This window comes from Pelodiscus sinensis, chromosome 7 (genome assembly GCF_049634645.1).
Source record: "Pelodiscus sinensis isolate JC-2024 chromosome 7, ASM4963464v1, whole genome shotgun sequence".
In the NCBI taxonomy this organism is placed as follows: Eukaryota; Metazoa; Chordata; order Testudines; family Trionychidae; genus Pelodiscus; species Pelodiscus sinensis.
In genome coordinates, this window is record NC_134717.1 from 73,358,455 (window position 1) to 73,376,935 (window position 18,481).

At 44.0% G+C, this 18,481-nt stretch overlaps 1 protein-coding gene across 2 annotated transcripts in view; it reads left to right on the plus strand.

Moving 5' to 3' along the window:
* LOC102452808 (aldehyde oxidase 1) overlaps window positions 1-18,481 on the plus strand; it is an 85,380-nt gene that overhangs the window by 55,886 nt on the left and 11,013 nt on the right. For both annotated transcript variants that reach the window (XM_075934287.1, XM_075934285.1), the window contains exons 23-30: window positions 1,824-1,911; window positions 4,155-4,241; window positions 5,858-6,049; window positions 7,104-7,331; window positions 8,681-8,776; window positions 9,824-9,952; window positions 11,650-11,724; window positions 17,168-17,220. In XM_075934287.1, coding sequence (XP_075790402.1) covers window positions 1,824-1,911; window positions 4,155-4,241; window positions 5,858-6,049; window positions 7,104-7,331; window positions 8,681-8,776; window positions 9,824-9,952; window positions 11,650-11,724; window positions 17,168-17,220 — 948 coding nt within the window. The remainder of the gene's footprint in view (window positions 1-1,823; window positions 1,912-4,154; window positions 4,242-5,857; window positions 6,050-7,103; window positions 7,332-8,680; window positions 8,777-9,823; window positions 9,953-11,649; window positions 11,725-17,167; window positions 17,221-18,481) is intronic.

Sequence of the window (18,481 nt, forward strand, 5' to 3'; positions counted from 1 at the left end):
GGCCCCAATGGGGGGCTTGTTGGCCAGGCTTCATTTTTAAATAAAATATTACACCCAACACAAAATGTTTCAGCATTGTTTTTATTTATGGAAGGGGCAAGGAACCTGTTTTAGGTTGGGGCTACTGACCCACAGAAAAATCAGTCAGGGACCACACAAATGAGATGCAAAAAAACAACTGGTTGGTGACCACTGACCTAAATAGAGCTGAGACTAGTGTCAGACAGAAATGTTCTCAATACTTTTGAACTAGAGGACACCAAATGAAATTAATGGGTAGCAGGTTTAAAACGAATAAAAGAAAGTTCTTCTTCACACAGCATGTAGTCAACCTGTGGAACTCCTTGCCAGAGGAGGCTGTGAAGGCTAGAACTATAACAGAGTTTAAAGAGAAGCTAGATAATTTCATGGAGGTTAGGTCCATAAAAGGCTATTAGCTGGGGGATAGAATTGGTGTCCCTGGCCTCTGTTTGTCAAAGGCTGGAGAAGGATGGCAGGAGACAAATCGCTTGATCATTGTCTTCGGTCCACCCTCTCTGGGGCACCTGTTGCTGGCCACTGTCGGCAGACAGGATGCTGGGCTAGATGGACCGTTGATCTGACCCAGTACGGCCGTTCTTATGTTCTTATGTACTTTCGACAATTTTATGGGGAGCTGTTGGATTGGAATATTGTTCACACATATGGTTATATGGAGCTTGCTACATCAGTTTCAAAATTGATTAAGTTTATACAGTGCAGATTTCTCATTTTGGTTTTGAGAGTGTGATATTGATTTATCCTAGATTGATTTTTTTTTTTTTTTTAGGGTGCATCTGCACAGCAGGGCTTAGCTCAACTTGCATAGCTTATTTAGAGTTAAGTCAATTGCGTAGCTTATTTCAAAATAGATTATTCAAAATTGGGAGTGTCTACACAGCACTAATTTTGAAATAGAGCACTCTTCCTCTGATTTCCCTTACTCCTCGTGCAACAAGGGTTACAGGAGTCAGAGTAAGAAGTCCTCCAGCTCGACAGTATTTCAACATTATTTTGAAATAATTGCCTGCTGTGTAGACGTAGACTGAGTTACTTTGAAATAACGCTAGTAGTACATTTCAAAATTTAGCCCTTACTGGCCTGAGCTAAATTGATATAGCCATTCTTATGTTCTTAAGAATGCTTTACTGGGTCAGACCAAAGGTCCATCTAGCCCCGTATCCTGTCTGCCGACAGTGGCCAATGCCAGATGCCCCAGAGGGAGTGAAAAGAACAGGGAATCATCAAGTAATCTCTCTCCTGTCATCCATTTCCAGCCTCTGGCAGAGGCTAGTGACACCATCCTACCAATCCTGGCTAATAACCGTTGATAGACCTAACTTCCATGAATTCATCTAGTTCTTCTTAACCCTGTTAAAGTCCTGGTCTTCTGGAAAGGAGTTTCACAGGTTGACCATGCACTGCATGAAGAAAAACTTCCTTTTTTTGTTTTAAACCTGCTACCTATTAATTTCATTTGGTGACCCCCTAGTTCTTAAAACCAAAATAAGTGACTATACAAGAAATTTGTGCTTAGTTAACTCATTGGTTTTTCTAAAAGGGAAAAGAATGATGGACCCAGCAAAGCACATAATCAGTGCATACTTTAGGCACAAGTAATCCCGTTAAAATTAAGCAGGTGCTTAAATCCATCTTTGTTCACCAAAGCACTTAAGTCAATGCTTAAATTTAAATACATTCATTGTGCTCTTCTAGATTTGGGCCTCTGGGGAATCACCATCTTTGCCATCTGTAAGTTGGTCTTAAGCCTAATTCTCCTCCTCACTTCTTCCTTTTTAATTTAGAACTGGTCACGCAGTTCGTTTTATCCTGGACCGGGGTGATGATATGTTAATCACAGGGGGTCGACACCCTGTTGTTGGCAAATATAAAGTAAGTAGAAGAAAAATGCTGTATTCAAACCATCAGTCCACTTTATGTGAATGGGATTTTGCCAATACCTGTAATTATGTCAAGATTTTATCATGGTTATTTTTAGTAAAAGTCTCACACAGCTCATGGGCAATAAACAAAAATTCATGGAAGCGACAATGGCTCAGAGTCGCATCGTCTCTGCCACCTGCAGCAACTGGGAGCATCAGTGGCAGCTGAGAGTACTAAGGCTCGCAGCTCAGAGCTCTAGGGTCCTCATCACCCATGGCTGCTCAGAGACCAGGGCCTCTACTGGCTGACAGCATTAGATGTACCACCTCATCACATAGTTTTTGTACCACGACATCACGTAGTTTTTGCTGACTACAGGTAGGAAGGGTTTTTAACCCCTTATTGCCCATCTTTTATGTGAGGTTTGTAGACCCCGTAACACCTCTACTAGTCTTCCCTGAATTCTGCTACTGAATTGTACAGTAAACTTCTGATAATCTGGCACCTTTAGGACCCAGGGGGTGCCGGATTATCAAATATGCCGGACTATCAAAAGGGGGAGCTATGAGGGGTCTGGAGTGGGGTGGGAGGGGATGCCACCCCAGATCCCTCTTAGCCCCCCCTTACCATAGTCCGGCTCTGCCCCAGGCGTCCCTGATTCAGCCGCTGCTGGTCAGTTTCAGCAGCAGCTGAATCGGGGATGCCTGCAATAGAGCAGCTGGGATGCTGCCGGGTTGGTCCTGCAGCACCGAGGGGCGGCGCTACGGCACCAACCCCGCAGCACCCCAGCTGCTCTGCCCCAGGCGTCCGGATTCAGCCTGCTCGTGAAACTGACACTGCTGGTCAGTTTCAGCAGCGGCTGAATCCCAACACCTGGGGCAAAGCAGCTGGGGTGCTGCTGGGTTGGTCCCTTAGCGCCGCCCCTCGGCGCTGCGGGACCAACCCGGCAGCACCCCAGCTGCTCTGCCTCAAGGGTTCCCAAGTCAGCCGCTGCTGAAACAGATCAGGGGCTGATTCCAGGAAGCACCCGGCAGAGCAGCTCTGCCCGGGGCTTCCTGGAATCAGCCGCTGATCTGTTTCAGCAGCGGCTGAATCGGGGACCCCTGGGGCAGAGCAGCTGGGGTGCTACCGGGTTGGTCCTGCAGCCCCGAGGGGCAGCACTACGGGACCAACTGGGCAGTACCCCAGCTGCTCTGTCCCAGGCATCCCAAAGAGCAGCTGGAGTGCTGCTGGGTTGGTCCAGCAGCCCCGAGGGGCAGCGCTATGAGACCAACCCGGCAGCACCCCAGCTGCTCTGCTCCTGGCTTCCCCGATTCAGCTGCTGGTCAGTCCTGGCTTGAGAGAGCCCTGGCTGGGATGATTTGTTTGGGGTTGGTTCTGCTTAGGGCAGGGTGCTGGACTCGATGACCTCCTGAGGTCTCTCCCAGCCTTAGGACTCTACCATTCTATGATCTCATCCACCTGATCTGGTGATCTATACAGACACCCACCACAACATCACCCCTGTTGCTCCCAATTCTAAACTTAGCCCAAAGACTCTCAACAGGTTTTTGTCCTGTTTAATACTGGAGCTCTGAGCAATCATAATGTCTCTTACATACAGTGCAGCCTAACTTGGGGGTAACCAAACGTTCAACCGCTTAACTGATGAACTGGGATTTTACTTCCCTACCCCAGCAATGTCTCATTCCATTGAGGTGATCATTTCTTGACAAAGTAACTTCTGTCATGTACTGGACTGAAGCAGGTCACAACTGGGAGTTTGAAAAGACTATTGCTAAGTAACCCATTTCCCCCAGGTTTCAACAGAGTTTTACTTAAAAATGAGTGGCACAGTGTAGCCTTAATTGTGTGATTGGTATTTAGTTGCAACGTGTATAACATGTTTGTACTTGTGGGTTGCAAAGGGTAACTGAATTCTTCCTAGCAAATTCTGCTGGCAAGTGAATCACTGTCAGGGCAAAGCTCAGGGTGGGAGCACAAGGTTGCAAACCCAATGTTTCTCTCCAGCTTTCTCAGTACTCTCAGTGGGTAATGCAGAGGAAGGGGCTTTCTACATTTCAGGGGGCTAGCAGTACATATACTTTCTTAGGAAAAAAAAAAAAAGAAAAAATTAGCAAGATCAGTCCTACCCAGCCTTGGTATTGGAAAAGAAGATGATGGTAAAGTTTGTATTTATGTACTGTGTGATGGAACATGTAAAGAGTAGTTCAAGGACTGAACAAGACTAAGTCTATATTAATCCATTTTAGGTTGGCTTCATGAATGATGGTAGAATCGTGGGTGTAGATGCCAAATATTATGTTAATGGAGGATGCACTCCTGATGACTCTATTCTGGTAAGGATTTTATAAAGGAGTAAATTTTATGGTCACAATATGGGAGGGAATTCTTTGCTAGAAACATTGTGGAAGGCTAAGTTTTCCTTTGAGTGCTGTCCCTGTGGGTGCTCCACTTCAGGCGTTGGTACATCCTCACATCAGCCCATCAGAGAATTTTCTCAGCAGTGCCTGGATGTGCCGCACGTGCGCAGCAGCTGCCTCACGGTGCCATTGGCCGCTGGCTGCGTGTGTGGTATGATCCCCCTCCAGTTCCTTCTCTACCATCCTCAGCAGCAGACGAAGCACTTAGAAGCTCAGCATTCCTTCATCTGAGAGATAAAGAAACACTTTTACAATTCATTTCTTCTATTGATTTTCTTCAACCCCTTCATTATTTTCAAGTCCTTAAAAATGTTTTAATGTCTGAGGGTGAGGAGGTGTGCTTTCCCCCCTCCCTTCCCTTATTATTTTCTTTCTTTTTAAAAAAAGAGGTTTTTCTCTCAGAATTGTTGTCTGTCACCATGCCTGGATCCCTGGGCTTTAAGAAACGTGAAACCAGCAGAAACTCCATGCCAGTTTCTGATGGGCATTCATCATGTATTCGCTGCCTGGAGGTGCAACATGTCACCCAGAAATGCCCCCACTGCACTAGCATGAAACTGTGAATCTGGAAAATCAGAGAATTCCACTTCTGAATGATCCTCCTAGACAAATCCCTCCACTCTTCAAAGGATCAATCAGCAACAGATGCTCCAGCCATGGGCTCTACGAAGGCTCAACCTTCAACATTCTCAAAAAGGCAAGCCTCATCGTCCTCAGGCCAGGACTCTTGTATAACGAATGTTTCTCCTGAAAGGTCTATGCCCATGGTGCCAAGTTCTTCTAAGACTGGCACCATGATGAAGCCTGGTGCTACTTCAGCATGCAAACCAACAATAGATCTCTTGGAGCTGGCACGCAAGTCATCTGCTTTGGCACCGCAGCCATCAAGACCAACATCATCGGCACGCCCTGTGGCACCAAAAGCCACTCGTGTAGACATGCCACCACCATCGGCACTGCCATCAGCACTGACGCATGCCCCAACATTGCTATTGGCACCACTGCATGCCCCAGCACTGGTGACTGCGATGTCGGCACCAATTAGACCAGTGCCAAAGCGATCCTCAGTGCCCACCCATTTTCTCCACCATGCCGAGGCATGGAGGGAGAGAAAAGGCTCCATCGGATGGGACTCCCCACCCTGAGCCCCTCCTCACCCCTCAATCCTCAGTCTCATACCTCCCACACTTTCCTGCATGTGCCCCCCCCCCATATTCCCAAAACCTTGCTCCCCTCATATTGCCCGCCCCCTTCCCTGAAGGACTGGGCAATGCAGGGTAAGTCTTCTAGTAGGATAATAAAACTATTGAAAGACAAGATTGTGCTGTTTGGAAATGTAATGAGTATAGAGTATTCTTGTTATATGGGATTTATAGAAACATTTAAGAAAAACAGCTTCAAATGCTCTTATATTATCTGTATTGTCTTAAGTCCATTCTCTGATAGGAGAAAAATTTATTTGTTTAAATGTGAATGTAATTTTAAAGGAAGAGCTGTTCTTATATATAGCTGTACATGTTCCCACACTCAAGGTAACAGAGGTAGCCTTACTAAAAATGGATAATGCTTACAAGATTCCCAACTTGAGGTGCTACGGTTATACCTGTAAGACAAACTTGCCATCAAACACAGCATTCCGAGGATTTGGCTTTCCACAATCAGGACTGGTTACAGAATGTTGGATAACAGGCATTGCAGCCAAAAGTGGCTTATCACCAGAAAAGGTAAGGAGGAAAGAGGCTAATTAGCATTGAAATGAAACCGTTTGTTTTTCTTTATTCTTTTGTACTGGACAACCTGTGTTAAAGTGTGTCCCACTCCTGAATTAGCTGACTAGTTAGAAATGGTCATTTTCAACTCTTGACTACAATATGTTGCTATTAGTTATTCTCTTTTTTGTGACTGGTCATCTGATTCATATGGTATTTTGTCTTGGTTAAATTACTAAAATATTTGAAAAATGAGAGTAACAAAGTAATAAAACAAAATACTGTGTGATTGAAATTTGTGCTAAAATTTTAAAATATTTCCCACTCAAAGTTCGACTGATTTGAAAAATGAAAGTCTCAAAAGGGTAGCCTTGTTAGTCTGTAACTTTAAAAGCAAGTACTATGGGTGGCAGATATGCAAGGTGGGGAAGGGCACTGCCTTCCCAAACCACCAGTCTGGCCCTGCCCACACTCTGCCCCCAGAATGCCTATTGTGGAATCCGTGCTAACTAAGTGGGCTGGAAGTGTCCTATTCTTAGCTTTTTGATGTAAAAATGCAGTTGTTAAAGGCAGGGAAGACTGGATTTATAGATGAATAATTTGACCCTGTTTCCCTGGGCTTGAACAAAGACATTAACTGGATGTTGCATTATAAAGCCAGTCTTCCCTGCCTTTAACAACTGCATTTTTACCCCAAAAGCTAAGAATGGAACACTTCCAGCCCACTTAATTAGCCTCATTAGCACTGTTCTCATGATTGACAAGTACTTTTTTTTTTTTTACTGTTCTAAATATCTTGGCTTTTGTTGTTTTCACTCCAGCTCATCTGATGAAATGGATTTTACCTACAAGAGTTCATGTTTCTATATATTTGTGTTAGTCTCTAAGTTGCCACAGGACTACTGCGGTTTAAAAAATGAATTCTATGGCCCAACCGTCATGCTTTACCAACTTGTCATAATTAATCATGAAAATACTTAATATTGGATTTTGCTTACTATTTGACCTTTAATCCCAAAAGTCTGTTTTTATGGAGATGGTATGATCTGGGTTAATTGTCCTGTTTCAGGTTAGGGAGATAAACATGTACAAAGAAACTGAACGAATATCCTACATTCAAGAGCTTCATCCAGAGAACCTGATAAACTGTTGGAAAGAATGTATGGAGAAGTCTGCATACTATAGCAGGAAAACATCTGTGGAAGAATTTAACAAGCAAAATTACTGGAAGAAGAAGGGGATTGCCATTATTCCCATGACATTTCCATTTGGCATAAACCCAGGTTTTCTGAGTCAGGTCAGTTGGCTTTAAAGCAGCTTTAAAAATGCTTACTAACACAATGAGCAAAGTATTTCACTTCTGAGCAGCTAGATTTTACCTAGCTTAATTCACACACACACAAAATATTGTAACTTTTTGATCCCAGATGAACACTTGTCCACATCTGATCACCTGTTATCAAGAGGCTGCATCAGTTTCTGAGTCACTTCTAGCTGTGATCAAAGATGTTAATGTTGATCATTAAAGCCTATGTAGTTAGGGCCATGTAACATATTACATAGGGTAAGAATAGTTGAAGGACTCGGTGCCTCAGGTTAAGCTTCTGGGTATTGAAGGTAGGACATTGCCTTCAAAGAATTCTTGCATCTAGAATTTGCTCCCCACTGAGCCCAAGCCTGTTGAACTTTGGGCACTAGGAAAGGCTGCTTTTTCAGGCTTATCATTTGGAAGTCATTGGTTCTGAGTACTAGAAAAAGAGAAATGGAGGGGCATATGTAATTCAGATTGATGACTTGTGTCATCCTTTATGTTGGGGTTGTGTTCAGTGTTTGATAAGCACCTTTTATACATTGAAAAATAAATCAATCAACAGGGTGACAAAATGTCCCACCCAATTTTCAGTCTGTCCCCAAGATTTAACTCACAGGGTCTATTGCAGGCTGTGATGCAGATTATGGTTGAGTTGAAGGGGTTGGGGAGAAATCCCATTCAGGACCCAACTGGCTCTGTCTAGTACTGTGAATCTAGCCAATTCATGGCTCCCCAAGAAGTCCAGAGGCTTGAAAACATCAACAGGAGAGAAAACAGAACTAGCAGCAATGTTTGTATATAAACACCTGTCAAAGGGCAGCCTCAGGAGATCCCCATTTAGGCTTCAAAGAGCACATGAGGCCTAGAGAAGAGAAAACTAGGTGAACTGGAGATCTAGCAAGTCAGAGAAATGCCTGAGAAAGCAGAGCAAGAAAAAGCAGCGGGCAGCAGAAATAAGGACACTGCAGAGAACAGAAAGGTCTCCAGTCCTTGCCTGGGAATAGGGAAGAATTGGCTAGGAGACTTAAAAGGGCTAAACGCTAGGAGACCTACAGAAGAGTTGGTCTGCTGACCTTCCTGAGCCATAGAGTTAGTTCTGGGAGGCTGAGGAAGCTGAACCTTGGACTGTGCGTTGAGTAGAAGACTCATGGGATTTGGTCACCTTTGGTTCTGTCTTAGCAGATAAAGTTATAGCATCTGAAACCACAGTGCTCTTCAAGGCACCATCCCTTCTAGTTTTGATGCATTGCCCCATATTAAATGCAGGCCCGCTTTCCATTAACCCATAGTGAAGTGACAGTGCTCAGTAGTCCATTTCTGCTCTTTCTCTTTAGGCTGCTGCTCTGGTTCATATCTATACAGATGGCTCTGTGCTTCTAACTCATGGTGGAATTGAAATGGGACAGGGTATTCACACCAAGATGATCCAGGTAACAAAATCAAACACTAGCCATGTACTAAATCCGTAATATGGACAAACACCACGAATCAAACACTTTTCTCCACTTTAGTTATGGAAAAGCCATAGCAAGATTGTGACTACAGATACGGCTGATGGAGCAGGTGGAGGGGGGGCAAAGGGAGCAATTTTAAAAGGCCTGGGGCTCCCGGCCACTAACACCACCGTAGTGGCAGCAGCGGCCAGAGCTCGGTGATCTTTATAGTTGCCACAGGAGCACTGCACTGCACATTGCAGCTGGTTCTGTCAACACGCTGTCTGGGGAGTGCCGGGGGCTAGCTGTACCAGCTGACGCATCTGGGCTGTCAGCTGGCCGGGCGCTCCGAGGCTTGGCTCTGCTTTGCCCCCCCGGTCTGCAGACCAGGGGGACGGGAGGGGGAGGGGAGGCAAAGCAGAGCCAAGCCTCGGAGCGCGTAGGCAGCGGACAGCCCTGTCCGCTGCCCACGTGTTCCGCCACTTTGCTTCCTCTCCCTGGTCTGCTGGAGACCAGGGAGAGGAACGGCCCCGTTCGTAACTGCGGATCCGACATAAGTCGGATCCGCGTAACTCGGGGACTGCCTGTACATCAGCACACCCTGAGTGACTTGCCTGGGATCATAGAAGAAGGATCTAGCAGAATCAGGAATTGAACTCTGTTCTCGAGAGACCCAGGCTAGTGCCTTAATCTCAATTCCTCTCTTTCACTTTACATGCGGGGAGACACAGTATTGTGATTACAATTGAACATGGAGGAATCTGGAGGAAGAATATTGAGCAATTTCTTTCCAAATCCCCTCAGATGCATAAGCTAGTGTCTCTGGATATGTCTACATAGTCAAGAAAAATCCATGGCTGGCCTGTGCTAGCCAACTCGGGCTTGCAGGGACTTCATCCTCCAGTCTAAGCCCAAACATCTACACAGCAATGAAACGGCTGGGTTTGCTTTGCTGAGTAAACATACCGTTTGAAGGTTGATATTATTGAAATGTTTAGAAACGTGTTTCAACTGGAATGAGGATTTGTTCATTCTCCACTCCAGGTTGCTAGCCGTGAATTAAAGATCCCCATGTCCAATATTCACTTTTGTGAAACAAGTACAACAACTGTTCCTAATGCTTGTGCTTCGGTAGCATCTATTGGAACCGATGTCAATGGAATGGCAGTCAAGGTAAAGGGTAATGTTTGTCTACTAGTTTATTCTTTAAAGCCCCCGTTCATCAAGGTATTTAAGCATGTGCCTAATTTTAACGACATGAATAATCACCTATAGCGTGACTATTTCAGGTGTCTACTAGGAATAGGAAACATTACTTGTTGATAAATTCCAAACTCTTTGGGATGTTGTGGTTTGGGTTTCTGGCAGAGAACCCAAAACTTCCATAAAAAGCGTAAGGGTTTTGTTTAGTAAACTCTCACTGCATATAATGGAGGCAATGTGATGAAGTGGGCAAACCAGTTCTTAAACACTTGGCACTGAGCATATGCTAGTTCCCACTAATCTCAGACTTTATTTTAAGGTATGGGTTAATTTAATTAAATTAATCCCTGTCCTGTCTCTCATCCTTCTGCATCCTCCTTAAATCAAGGCCCTTTATTCCCTCCCTATTTTTTCATGGAAAAAATCACAAGCCTGCTTTACTGGGTATAGGCTTCTTGTTTTTTATATTAAATCTTGCACATCTTATAATCTTCTGTCTTTATAGTGGAGGAGAATGTCTGGGTAGTAATTTTATTGGGAAGTCTGACAGTGATGGTAGATTTGAAGGCAGAAACTTGCCTTGTCCAAGGAGGGAGACTTGAGATCTCATGAATATTTGGTTCCTTCATCAAAAGGTGGAGTGAGAATAGTGGGTATCACATGATCCGTGGATGATTCAGAGGCCTAAAGGAGGCCTGGTTGTGAAGAGCAGGATCTGGTTTGGGGAAAGATGGAGCCACTGTTCTGCTCTTTCAGTTGAGATTTGGAGGAGTGTAAGGATCTCCAGGGCTGTGTCTAGACTGGCCATTTTTTTCCGGAAAATCAGCCACTTTTCCAGAAAAACTTGCCAGCTGTCTACACTGGCCGCTTGAATTTCCGCAAAAGCACTGACTTCCTACTGTAAGAAATCAGTGCTTCTTGTGGAAATACTATGCTGCTCCCATTCAGGCAAAAGTCCTTTTGCGCAAACGGGCCAGTGTAGACAGCTCAGATTTGTTTTCCTCAAAAAAGCCCCGATCACTAAAATGGCGATCGGGGCTTTTTTGCAGAAAAGCGTGTCTAGATTGGCACAGATGCTCTTCTGCCAAAAGTGCTTTTGCGGAAAAGCATCCATGCCAATCTAGATGCTCTTTTCCGAAAATGCTTTTAACGGAAAACTTTTCTGTTAAAAGCATTTCCAGAAAATCATGCCAGTCTAGACACAGCCCAGATGTTTATCTAAACTGATCGACCCCCTGGAGTGTTTCAGGGTCATCCATCTCTAATAGCAGCCTTGCCAATAAGTTAATCTGTTTTCATGTAAATAATGAAAATGTCTGGCTCAGAAGAATTCGAGTTAGGAGCACCCTTCCCCAAGATTTTAGACTTTTCCTTTAGATTCAATGTCAAGGTGGCCTGTTTGGGGAGCTATAGATAGTTAGAAAGTGATCAGAGTCTCAAAAGAAACTGATTCACCATCCTTCTCTAACTGGAAGATAGGTGATGAGTTCCCCAGAGAGAAGGTGTCTGAGAAATTCTGTGAGATGTAATGATTTTTAGAAGTCAATGGGAAGCTTCTCTACCAATAGCACCATGGCCATGACAAAAAAAAGTTGAGTATTATTAAATATCGATGAATATCTATTTCTCTCCTTTTGCATTATTTCCCCAACTTTTCTCTTCCCCAGGATGCTTGCCAGACTCTCTTGAAACGCCTAGAGCCCATTATTAGCAAGAACCCAAAAGGTACCTGGACTGACTGGGTGAGAAACATTTTTGTATCAGTGTGGAGAATCCAATAGGGATGTCTGAAGTGTTTAAATACATTTACACATACATAGCGACTTTGGTGTATATCTAGTATATTTTTCTCTAGAGGTTTTCTGTGGCAGGGCCAGGCAAACTCTAGCCCTTCACATCACTGGATCCAGCCCATCCATGCAGCAGGAGCCTCAGTCTGCCCTGCCTGCTCTGCCACCACATGTCATTGAGAAAAGCCAGCTGCAGGGCCCTGGTTGTCTGTGAACAGCTGCAAGCCCAGGCAGGAGGAGAGAGAAACTTCACATACTTCCTCCTTCCCCAGCACTATCTTAAAGCTCCCAGGCAGCGTGGGAAGTACTTCTCCCTCCCCCCACTCCCTCTCCCCTCACGCTCTCAGCTGTTCACAGATGCACATGATCCCACAGCCAGCTGCTCTGAGCGGCCTTCCAGGGCATGGAAGGTAGGGAACTTGCTGGTTTGCTGGCCAGTAATTGCCCAGGTAAGCATTTCCCTGCCAGAGCCTCTCTCTGGCACCCCAGCCCCTACCTGCCCCCAAACCTCTACCTCCTCCCATTCCTTCCTCCTAACCCACATAACTCAAACCCTCTGTCACCCTGCTGCACCCATACCCCCTCCCAGGCCCTGTACCCCAATCTCCTACCCCAGGTCACAACCCCCTCCTGCCCTAGATCACAACCCAAACCCCTGCATCCCCTCTTGCACCCCACCCCCCTGCCCTAGGTCACAACTCCCTCCTCCACCCAAACTCCCTCCCAGATCTCAAACTCTCTTCTGCACCCAATCTCCACCCCAGATCCTGCACCTCCTTCACTAATATCATGGAAGTAGTCAATAAATACCTTGACCACTTACCAAATTCTTGGGTGTCCCCCATCAGAACATTTTGCCTACCAGTCATCTATAATGATCTCTTACCAGAAGGATTAGAGCTGTCTGTACTGAGCACAGCATAGTCAGAGCAGAGGATCTGCTCCTTGTAAATTTTTTGGGTGGGTTCTCCACCATATATAAGGAATTGCTAAGATACATGATATCAAGTAATACTGCCATCTTGAACATGTAGCAAACATCAGCTGGTCAATAAAGAGAGGCAAAGTGCCTACACCAATTTGCTCTCCTACACCAACTTTTTGAATAAAGATTGTGGTTTACTTTCTGGAACACTATAACTTGTGCCCTTGTGCTAGTTCTGTTCTGCCCTGCCCAGTTTAAAACCCCTGTTCTTCGAGTGCTTGTTCATGCCGATTACAATCAGGTGCACACGTGCCATGTGCATGAGTGTCGGAAACTTTTTCCCTAGCAGCTCCCATAGGGTCAGCTGTGGAGACCCTTAGAGTGGCTCCGCTATATCAGCACATATATACCACAGCTGACCCTGCAGTCTGCATGTTCCCTCACGAGGAGTAACAGTTAATCTGAACTAAGGACTTAGTTCAGATTAACTTTAAACTGCCGTGTGTAGCCAAGGGCAGTTCGTTCAAACTAAGGGGGATTTAAAAATGGCGGCTGGACGGGAACGTGCAAATAAAGCCTGGGATATTTAAATCCCGGGCTTCATTTGCAACTCCGGTTGCCTGATTTGCCTACCTAGCTCAAATTAACGTGCTAGTGTAGACATACCCCCACTTCTACTGTGCGTGGTCCAGTATTACGTCGGACCATTGGGCCCTCCGCACGGTTGGGCTGGGATATTCTCTGAAGTTTACATCCCCACTGCTACACCATCCCCCTTCCTCATCCCTCCTCAGGAACCCCTCTCACAAGCATCTCCTGAAACAGGAGGTCCAATCACTCCTTGAACTAGGTGCAAGACAAGAGGTCCCTCTGGCAGTAAGGGGCAGGAGATTTTATTCCTGGTTATTTCCTGATACCAATGGCAAAAGGCAGTCTAAGACCAATCCTAGACCTAAGGAACCTCAACTGCTGTATGCAGAAAGTAAAGTTTAGGATGGTCAACGCTAGCCACAATAATCCCTTGCCTGGATCTGGAAGACTGATTCGCTGCCCTCAGCATGAATATTTCCACATTTCAGTCCTTCCATCTCACAGGCATTACCTCAGGAACCGAGGGAGGGTAGGGTTGGCTGTGGTATATATGTGCTGATATAGTGGCACCACTCTAGGGCCTTCGCAGCCAACCCTAAGGGAGCTGCTAGATGAAAAGTTTCCAATGACTGTGTGTGTGGCACGCGTACACCTGATTGGAATGGATGTGAACAACAAATCTTGAAGAACACCAGTTAGAAGAACAGGTAACTGCCTTTTCTTGGCCTTCCTCCTCTGTGATCCTTGCAGCGTGTTGTAGCATTGCATAAGTCAAAATTCTAAGTTCGCAAAATGTGACGCTCACATTGCTCAATATTATTACACGATGATCATTCTCCATGTAGAATTCTAAAACAAAGTGTTAAAATTATTGGTAGAATAATGATTTGTGGCTTGCTTAAACTTGTAGCAGGTGAGATTCCATATGTGCTAACTTTCTAATGTGCTGGAGACATGTTCTCCCAATCTGTGCCTGAGGCCCCATCTCCCAAAACCTCAGCACCTTCCCTCTTCTTCCCACCCCTGCTCCACCTCCATCCTCTTTGGAACCTCCCTTCAGGAAGTTGAAGGCTGCTATCAAATCCCCCCTCACTCTTCTCTTCTGCAGACTAAATAAGCCCAAATCCCCCAGCCTCTCCTCGTAGGTCAAGTGCTCCGGCACCCTAATCATTTGGGGTTGCACTTCGTTGGATCCTCTCCAATGTGTCCACATCCTTTCTGTAATGGGAGGCCCAGAATTAGATGCAATACTCCAGATGTGGCCTCACTAGTGCTGAATAAAGGGGAATAATCACTTCTCTAGATCTGCTGGAAATGCTCCTCCTAATGCACCCTAATATGCCATTAGACTTCTTGGCTACAAGGACACACTGTTGACTCCTATCCAGCTTCTCATCCACTGCAATCCCCAGGTCCCTTTCTGCTGAAAATCATCAAGTGATCCCTCTCCTGTTGCCCATTCCCAGCTTCTGGCAAACACAAACTAGCAATACCATCCCTGCCCGTGCTGGCTAATAGCCATTGATGGACCTGTTCTCCATGAATTGATCTAGGTTTTTGAACCCTGTTCTAGTCTTGGCTTTCACAACATCCTCTGGCAGAGGGTTCCACAAAATGACTGTGCATTGTGGGAAGAATTACTTCTTTTTGTTTGTTCTAAACCTGCTTCCTATTAACTTCATTTGGTAACCCCTAGTTTTTTGTGTTATGAGGAGTAGTAAATAGCACTTCCTTATTTACTTTATCTACATCAGCTATGATAATAGACCTCTATAATATCCCCCCTTTTCCAAGCTGATAATCCCAGTCTTACTACTCTCGCCTCATACGGAAGCTATTTCATACCCCTAATAATTTTTGTTGCCCTTTTCTGAACCTTTTCTAATTCCAAAATACCTATTTTGAGATGGGACGAACACATCTGCACACAGTATTCAAGATATGGGCATATTATGGATTTATATAGAGGCAATACAATATTTTCCATTTTATTATCTTTCTTTCTTTCTTAGAGTTAAGGTCCACATTTTTCTAAGATACACATTTCTACGTCAAGTTATAATCAAGATTCAGACTCCAGAGAAAATAATGAAAAAAATCCAATAACAATAATAAATAAATGAAAAATTTTGTGATCCATTCAAAATAATCTGGAGGTCTAGATTTGGAGCCAATTTCTCTGTTGACTATCCCTGCCTTATGAAAACCCCAACTGCTGAGCATCAGTTCCTTGTTGCACAGATGCAAATCTGTAAATGTGTCATAATTATGAAATACTATTAATTACATTTATTTTTACAGTTCTGCATGATGATTTAAAGTCTAACAATAGTGACGAGACCTGACCTTGAGATACTTAGAATCCCAACACACAGAGATGTTCTCTTTTAAAAGGTTGTCATGTTTGCTCTGTAAAATGTTTGAAAGTTTGCCAACTATTCTTATTAATAGAGAATTACAATGCAACCCTTGTGGCTATGCTCTAAGTATAACTGACTAAGCATATGTGATAATTAAACCAGTTTGCTCTTACTTGTCAGGAATGATTGATATTAAAATATAATGCTGACCTATGCAAAGAAGAAGCTGCTTTGCCTCTTGTAAAGCTGATAAATTACAAGTAGTTTCAAAAACATATTTTATATGTAAATTAAGCAAATCTGATATGGGAATCACAGAGAGAGAAAATATAGGTACTCATCCTCACTGCTGGAATCACGGATCTGCACTTCTGAAAAGTGATTTTTTTTTTTAAACAAGTAACTTGGGTTTTCATTCCCCCCCCCCCTTAGTTTCTTATTAACCAGATGGCTTAGTTTACAAGTAGACAATTGGCCATGTAATTGTTACTCTAAACTTGTCTTCTGACTAGTGCTACAAACTCAGCTTATGATGTGAAAGTCAAGCTGGGTGCTTTCTGGCTGCCATGTTGCCAACAGTAAAAATTCTACAAGCAGAGCTGTGAAAATAAGTATGATGCTTATTTGTAAGGCAAATCAAATTCAGTACACTCTTCCAAAGCTGAGTTGGTTCTGCCGCATCACAATCCCAATTCAGCAAACATTTTAAAGTATTTAAGTCCATCTCTGATCAGAAAAACATATAAACACATGCTTAAATTTAAACACAGGCCTAAGGCCTATTGAAGTCTGTAGGATTCAGCCATGTGCCTAAAGCATACGTTTAAGTGCTTTGCTGACTAGGTACGAACTGTTAAATCTGGGCCTCACTACTATGTCAAAAGATATTTTTAGTCAGTAATATCAGCGAATATGACTGAATAAAAGCAAGGAACAGTTCTGTTGGGCAAGATGCCATTGTTCCATAGTCATTGTTCATATATCAGAGTGGTAGTCCTACTAGTCTGTAACCGCAAAAACAAGGAGTCAGATGCGTGTGACGAAATGGGCTTTTACTCGCACAAACTTATGCCCAAATACGTATGTTAGTCTTTAAGTGCCACAGGACTCCTTGTTTTCACTTTCCATAGTGCAGCCACGTGTGAAAGCTCAAACTTGCATCAAGTGTCTGGGAGCTACACAGGTCTGATTCCCCATTTTGATTGAACTTCTGTGAGCTCCCCAAGAAGAGAGTGTTCCTGGACATGTGAGCAGGATTTTATAGATGCTGCATTTATGCCTGCAGAGGTTTGACTTAAGAATTAGAATCGTGGTGTCCAGTTTTCAGAGAACTTATTGAACGTTTGCCTTGTCGTCCCATATGCAAATGGAACTGTTGACAGAGACTCCTCATCAGACATAACCATAGCTCTCTTCAGTTCTTCAACATTTTCTTGTCGCTTGATTTTTAAATAAACAGATGTGTGTTTAACTCCTTCTCAGGTGATTCGTTTACCAAAAATATTTTTTTATTTTCCAGATTAAAGAAGCTTTTGAACAGAGCATTAATCTTTCATCTACAGGGTACTTCAGGTAACAATTATTTTAAGTTTTTTTTGAAAATTAAGGCTAGCTAGCACACCTCAGTAATGTGATGCAAATGTGAATAATCAGAAAGTGAGCCTGAATAGATTGGACTTGACAAGCAGTTTTGATTGATTGATTAATTGATTTTAACTCACATTCTCATATAGCCAATAGATCGACTCCTTGCAGAAATGCTATAAATATGGGCTGCAGTAAGGATGTTAAGTTTCGGATAATTGACTAATCAAATAGTCAGTGCATTTTTGCATCAACTATTCAATTAGTTGATAGGATGCCTATGCCTGGTTCAAAGGCAAAAGTTCCAAAGCCTGGGGTCAGTTGGGGACTCTGGGCTCCACGCGGCGCTGCTGCTTTGAAATGCTGGGAGGAGCCTGACACTGGGCTCCCCACAGCATTAAAAGTGGCAGCACCGCATGGAGCCCAGGGTCAGCTGGGGAGTCTCCAGCTGATCCTGGGCTCCATGCAGCGCTGCCACTTTGAAGTACTCCCCTCTTCTCTCCTCTCTCCCCCTTGCTGCCTCTATGGGTGTATCTAGACTACAGGGTTTTGTTTTTTTTTAAAGTAGCCTTTTTTTAAAAAAACTTCCCCTGCGTCTAGATTGCTGCTGCGTTCTTTTGAAAGTAAATTGAAAGAACACAGCAGGTTTTTTGACTGCGGAAAACCTTATTTTATGAGGAAGAACTCCTTTTTTCGAAAGTGCTCTTTCAAAAAAAAGGCGCTATGTAATGCAAACTGTGCTTTTTCGAAAGAGAGCATCCAGACTGCTTGGGTGCTCTCTTTCGAAAAAGCAGCTTGCTTTTTCAAAAGTACTGGTTGTAGTCTAGACACTCTTTTTCAAAAGAGGCTTGCAGTCTAGACATAGCCTACGTAATAGAGGCAGCAAGGGTGGGGGAGAAGCGACATCTGAGAAGCATTTGCTTATTGGATAATTGACTAGTCCTTCACATCCTTAGGCTGCAGCGTACTGTGAATAGTCAGATGTAGATATTGTGTGCATGTCCCTGCTAATGCAGGATTGCTCCCTATGCTAGTTGTCATATTGCTTTGTTAATGTGGCATACTTAAAGCTATACAAAAAGCAAACAAGAAGGCTTCCATCACTTATCTTGAAAAACTCCCACGGTCTCATAGGTCTCATGGTTAACAGATTTCCCTGATGTTCAACTGACCTCTTCCTTTAAATTCATTCCATTTCATCTACTTATTGCCTGCTTAGACCCTCCTAAATAATTCCTCTCCTTTCTTA